The 6,809-nt window shown below is 46.0% G+C and overlaps 1 protein-coding gene across 1 annotated transcript in view; it reads right to left on the reverse strand.

The window, feature by feature from the left end:
- The window catches only part of RUNX1 (runt related transcription factor 1), a 228,218-nt gene that overhangs the window by 82,501 nt on the left and 138,908 nt on the right, over positions 1-6,809 (reverse strand). The window contains exon 4 of the mRNA XM_025039570.1: positions 4,764-5,017. Coding sequence (XP_024895338.1) covers positions 4,764-5,017 — 254 coding nt within the window. The remainder of the gene's footprint in view (positions 1-4,763; positions 5,018-6,809) is intronic.

Here is a 6,809-nt window from a genome sequence, read left to right on the forward strand (position 1 = left end):
CTACTCCCTATATTTCTAGTCCTCTTGTTCTGTCTGTAAATAGGATCGACTTGCATGGTGGCAAAGCCGTGTTTCTCAAAATTCTCATCTTTGTCGCGGCTTAGGCATCATCCCTTCCCCATGTCACCCGTCTATTGTTTTTACTCATTATGATGCTTTACTTCTTGGGTTCTAAGGCGTATCACGGAAAATGAACCACCTTGCTGTGAGAAGGAGACATACTTGAGCCCCCAAGACCACACCAGGAGAACTGACTCTCACAAAATAGGTAGTTTTCTTCCTCTATTGTAGCCAACTTGCACTGTTAAACAAGGTCTGGCCTTTTATCTTTCTTTCTAATCCTTCCCATCCAATTGTTGGACATGTTTTCTATAAGGGAGATTTAAAAACACAGCTATTTATTCCCCAAGCACTCTCTAATTATGTATTTAGTGCTCATTATAAGTGTGTTTGTTGCTATTTAATTAAGAGCAGTAATATGACAGTTGCCTTTTGTTTCAAAAAACATCACTGAAATAAATCTCCCCATCAGTTATTTATTGTTACCATTTTTTTTATTTCCACAAAATGTGCTTGCTTTATTCTGCTTTTAAAAATTCAGTTTTTAAAAAATTTTTCCACTTTTTTTTTTTTCACTATTTTCACTTCCCTCTGTAAAATTAGCTCAGTGTTGAAATGCCCTCCTCCTTGAACACATATTTTTACTTCCTCATCCCCATCTCTCTGCGATGGCCAGGCTTCTCTATTTTAATTTAACATTCTGTAAGTACACAGGGACTGGATCAACCTGAACCACTCATGGTTGGGACAGACTCTGGAAAGAGGTTACAAAAAATAACTCCTGTTTTGTAACTACCAAAACATACTCTAAATCACCTTCCTCCTACTGGCTTCTCTCACAGTGCTCCCTGCCTGTGCCTCTCTCACCTTTCCAAAACTCTTCTGCAGTAATTTGGCAAGTTCACGAGACTTTCACCAAGCAGAAACAAATAGAGAGCAAAAATGATCAGGGTGGCTAAACAAGAAAGGATTGTAGACGCTGAAATTTGCGACTCAAATATTAGGAGTTTAACTCTTATCCCTCCCTTCTTAAAAAATAAAATGCAGCAGGATAATAATCAAAGATATTTGGGTGCTCAATCATCATTTACTTGGCCCTTTATTGATCTTGGAGGGTCGTGTGTGTGTGTGTGTGTGTGTGTGTGTGTGTGTGTGTATGTGTGTGTGTGTGTGTATGTGTGTGTGTGTAAGAAGAATATTAAATCCAGGAAAATTCTATTTATTTAGATAATGTAATGTATATCATCTAATTATTAACAAGCATACTTAGACTAGGTAAAAAAAAGTGTTTTTAAATTCAAAACTAACACATCTCCTAATTCGATAGATTTTGTCGTTGACAGGCAATACGAAGAGAATAAAAAAATTTAACTTTAAACAGGAAAAAAAAAAAAAAAGCGACTGGAATGAAAAGCTATAAACAAAGGTGAGGAAACACAAACATTTACATTTTAGCTCAGACCAAACAGGCAAGAAGGGACTTGTTGGCCAAAGGGTATCTCATATTTTGTTTTACTTCTCTGTTTTTAAAGTATCAGGAAGTTGGGCAAAATATCAACCCTCCTATACATGGACCTACCCACACTGCTCTTGGCTAGCCTGTTCACAGTTCAAACTGGCATTCGAACCAGCTCTAATTAGGCTGAAATTACAGTTACAATTCATTGAATTCAAATCCCTTAATTTTCCAGTGTTTCAAAGAAAGCCGTGGCGTGGAACTTAGAAATCAGCCGAGATGACATTTAACGCACAGCTTGGGACCGTGCTCTCGCCGACAGAAACAGGACTTATTTCTTTCTTATGAACGGAACATCACTATCGGCACCCAAGGCTCTGAACCTGCTGAAGGCATGTTTATTTTATGCCTAGGGATTCTGGTGTACCAGGGCCTAAACAAATTGTAATATTACAATGTTACAAAATATATCCTAAATCATCCAATCAGCTGTTTAGGCTGCTTCTGTAAATAATGGGTCACATGTAGCAAGTTAAAGATTTTTTTGAATAGTAAAATATACATCTCTCCTGCCCTAAAAAAGTGAAGGTGTTCCATGGGAGAAGGGAGTGAGTACAGTTTGGGGTTCGGAATAAGCAATCAGGATGATTTAAATCTATTTTTGAAAAAAAATTCGTACTTTTAAACCTCTCTTTAGTTTCCCAGATCAAAGCAGAGGATTTACACGTAGAATTTCAGAAGACTCTTCTTAAAGAATGACTTAAACGCTCTTTTCATCAATATCAGACTTCATCATCGTTTCACATTTTTTCCTCCTTATTAAAGGGAATACAGTAATTCTTTACCGATTAACTTCTTAAAGAGATTGTCTAAGACTTATTTGAAATCCAAATTTTAAAGTGAAAATTTCTGTAGAAATTGCTGGGGAGGTGGGTGGGCAGACAGTGCGGAATGGAGCCCGGGAGATAGTGAATCAACCTGAACACAGTCAAGTTGGAAGTTTAGTTTGCTTTTATCCCCAACCTCTCTGTTTACTCCCTCCCTGAAAATTTCATCTGCTCTTTCAGTTATGCAATGAGCAGGTTTCCTTCAGGAAGAGGCCTCTCTTTGTGGGGAACGAAGTGGTGACAGATATTAATCAAGCGGTCTGATTGCTGTCCTTTCCTTTCCCCCAAATGTTCTCAAGACTCACTTGTACTTTTTTTTCAAGAGATCTAAACCTTGATCTTTTAGTAGCCTACAAACCATCACTCAGTAAAGCAAATTAGATTTTAAAAATAGAGCAAATAGTCGAAAGTCATTTTTCAAAGGAAATCTCTACGGCTATTAAGATGTCTGCTAAAAAGAATTCCCCGATGTTTCCTAAGAGCAATTTATACGGTTTTTAAAGATTCTTTTAGAAGAAAATAAAGTTTTATCTGGTGGCTTAAGAAACTACATTGCTTCAATCTTGAAGATTCCTTATTAACCACTTAGTAGTGTTTTGGGGTATGAGTTTCCTGGCAGAGGAGGGTAGATGCAGAAGAGCTCCTGATTACCCCAAAGGAAGCCTCAGATCCCTTAGAACTCAGTCCCTTGGTGCGGCGTCTGGGGCACCCAGAGTGTAAATGACCTTTTGGTTGATTATCCGCCTGCCTCCTTCCCTCTGCTCTTATCTGAAACTGACTCCAGGGCCCAGTGATGTCAGGTCCCCTCTCAGTGAGGGGACTCAGTGCTTTCAGCAGGCTGAGTCTGTTTATGTAAAAGGATTAGAATGATTTAAAATTGAGATGGGTTCCAACCCAAATCTACATAAATAGAGGAAGGGAAGGGACAGATCCAGTGGCTGGCCCACCTTATCCTTATTTCCAACCCCCCACCCCCCCAAAAAAAAACTCTTGCTTTCAGAAACCCGAGAGGAACAGAAGGCACTTCTAGAGTCGTAGCCAACTGCACATTTTGTTTTGTTTTAGAAATCATCATTGAAGTTTGGAAGGTGCATAAAGCTTAAAAATAAAGAACACGACTCCTTTAAAAAAGAGTGAACATTATTCATTGTAACTAGAGCAAGTTCCAACTGAGAACTGAGGCCTGGAACCATAAAAAGCTTACACTAAATTAATCTCCCCTTAAAGGAGACAATTCTTTAACCAGATTCAAAACAACAACAACAACAACAACAAAAGAATAGCCGATCTTTAGGTTTTTATTTTCACCTGCCTGGCTTAGCCCTTTAAATGAACGGGAAATGACTATGCTGATCGTACTTAAGAAGCCGACCCTTCTTAAACCCACCCAGGACCGAAGGACGGAATCCCCACCGCCGAAATTAAATGTCTGCTGTCTGCTGCCAGCGTAGTGGGGTGGTTGTTTAAAAAACGCCCGGGGTTGTTTATATATCCCCGTTGAAGGCCAAGGTCTTTAAAGGCAGCTCAAAGCTGGGGCAAGATGAGGGGTGAAGGCGAATGAAGAAGACCTCTTAGAGCTGCTCCGCTGGAGCTGGTCCACGCGGCCCCCTCTTCAAACAGCAATGCGGGCGGTTTAGACCCCCGGTTTGGGAAAGACAGCCTCGTCACCTTTCGCTGCCCCGGGCTGGGCTTAAACTAGGTGAGCCGGCGATAGCAGGGTTCCAGGAAAAGAAACAGGATTCGCTACTTGCGGCTTTTGGCAAGAGCAGGCTAGAAGCTTGCAAAAACTCTTCAGAAAACTTTTGCAAACTTAACTACGCCCGCACTGGACTTTGGACATGCTGATGCCTATGGAGCTGTTAAAGACCGGGTGGGGGTGGGAAGCTCTGACAGTTTTCCTTGTCAGTCTGTTTTCACTGACCCGAAGGTATGACATTATTTCGATTTTATTTCCTGATGCTCCATTGAAGGGAGGCAGAATGATTTGGGTGCTAAGCCAGAGGTGGGGGAGTGAAGCGTAGGAGCAGACAGGCTCTTCCCTGACGGGTTAGAACTTTTCCTACTTTGAATCAAACTAAGGACCCCTGCCAGGGAGGTCCCGACCGGCCCTCGGTCGACGTATTTGGGGGCATCCTGATTTTTCCAGCCCTCCAGGAAGGCAGCCGGGGTAGGCTGAGGCGGGTCCCCTCGAGGGTCTCCACGGCAACGCAGCATCCCCAGTCTCCCGAGCGCTGGGGGTGGACTAGGGGCCGGCCCCTTTCTAGAACCCAGCCCCGCCTGCCTGGCCGCTGGCCTCCCGGACCGCCTCGGCCTCCGCCGGCCTCTGCCTGTCCTCCCGCCACCCGCTCCGAGCCGAGTACCTTGAAAGCGATGGGCAGGGTCTTGTTGCAGCGCCAGTGCGTGGGTAGCACCGAGCAGAGGAAGTTGGGGCTGTCGGTGCGCACCAGTTCGCCCGCGTGGTCGGCCAGCACCTCCACCATGCTGCGGTCGCCACTCCTCAGCTTGCCGGCCAGGGCGGCGCCGGCGTCCGGGGCGCCCAGCGGCAGCGCCTCGCTCATCTTGCCGGGGCTCAGCGCGGTGGAAGGCGGCGTGAAGCGGCGGCTCGTGCTGGCATCTACGGGGATACGCATCACAACAAGCCGATTGAGTTAGGACCCTGCAGACAGCTCCTACCAGGCGGCGACGGGGGCGCGGATCTTCAGCGAGCAGCTCCCGAGAGACCAACATACAAGTTCAGGGACCTTTATTGCTGCGGGGATGTTGGGGGAGGGGGCTGACTAAGTTACCAACTGTCCAGGAGGGGGACAGTCCCAGTTATGCTGATCTGCCTCAGATCCGGCAGGGCTCCTAGCAACCGACAGCTTAGTGCTTTAAAAAGTGGGCGACCAGAATCCAAAGTCAAACGCCAAGAGACACTATCTTCTGAGTCCTGCTTTGAGAGTTTAAGTTCAATCTTTGGCTGTTAACAAAAGTTCCCGGAGGTAAAATTCCCATACACTTCCTAAAATATTTACGCAGAGAGCAAAAGAACCAGCAAACACATAATTTGGAAGTTCCAGTAGTTAATTGCCTGTCAGTTTGTTCCAGGTGAGTTTTGTCTAAAGTCCCGACACAACACAAAATACACGAGTGTCTTCCACATACAACGCCACTTCTACTATGCAAAACTGCAGTCCGTCCTCAAAAGTAAGAACTGCGACTTCCAAAGGCCGTGCTACTAATGTATATGCATATATATACACATATATAAATATATATACATATGCTCTACTTCATAAAATATTTACAGTACAATCTGTAGAGAATTTAAACACAACAGAAATCCATTAATGTTGGCTGCAGATTTTTTTTTTTTTTAAGTAGCCTTGAAAATCAGCTTCAGTAGTTGGAGAAGGGCTGGGCTAGAAATACTTGTCATGCATGGTCTCTCAATAAGTTCTTGCAAAACGCTCAGTTCAGAAAATTCAGCTTTTCAAAGAAAAGCTAATCTTAAAAAAAAAAAAAGTCCAAGTCGATGACACTCAGGGTACAGCTCTCCACATCTGAGAACTCGGACTTGGGGATGTTGGTTAAGTTTGTGGCTGATCCTGTGGTTTGGTGGGAGTTGAGCAGTAGCCGAGTCACACGCACGCAGACACGCACTCTTCTGAAGCCAGCCACTGTCTACATCGACTCCGTGAGTCAGCCCGACTGAGACGATCTTCCAACGTCGCCCCAGTGCCGGCGGGCTAAATGCCGGGTCGCGCCAGTACCCGCGATCACCGCGTAACCGCAGCAGGTGGAGCGGGCCTTGGGAGGAGGCACCGCAGCGCAGACGGAAACAGAACCCGCGGCTCGAGTTACCCACGCACACACTCCCACGCACACTGCCACGCAAGGCAACTTCGCGGCTCGCCTCAGAGCACAGCGCACTTTCTCCTGCAGTTGTCAAAGGAAACAACCGGGGAAAAGTTCACGGCCAGGAGAGAAGTTGAACCATCCAGCCGAGAAACCAGTTCATTCAAGAGAAAAAAAAAAAAAAAAAAAAAAAAAAAAATCGAAGCTCCAACGCAGGTCAAGGAGAAGCAGCGGAGGTTGATTTTCTTCTAGCGTCCCCAGGAGCCCCGGGAAGAGGTGCCTGCCGGCGCAGGGCCGGGCAGCGTGGTGCCCTGGCTGGGTCCGGCCGCGGGGCGCCCGTCCCGCCTGCGCCCGCTGGCTCTATGAATGAGAGTGCCTGGAAATGAACGTGCTTTTACTGTAAGCCCGGCCCGAGGAATTCCATTCCCTCAGCTCGTTTGCATAGGGGCGGCCGCCGGCCAATCACAGGCCTTTCCGGTATCAGCCAGGGCGCGGCTCGCCGCCGCGGGCTCCTGGAATTGGCCCGCGCGCCCCCGCCGCCGCTGCGCGCTACTGTACGCGGCCCGGGT

The sequence above is a fragment of the Pteropus alecto genome, unplaced genomic scaffold (assembly GCF_000325575.1).
Source record: "Pteropus alecto unplaced genomic scaffold, ASM32557v1 scaffold3, whole genome shotgun sequence".
Classification (NCBI taxonomy): domain Eukaryota; kingdom Metazoa; phylum Chordata; class Mammalia; order Chiroptera; family Pteropodidae; genus Pteropus; species Pteropus alecto.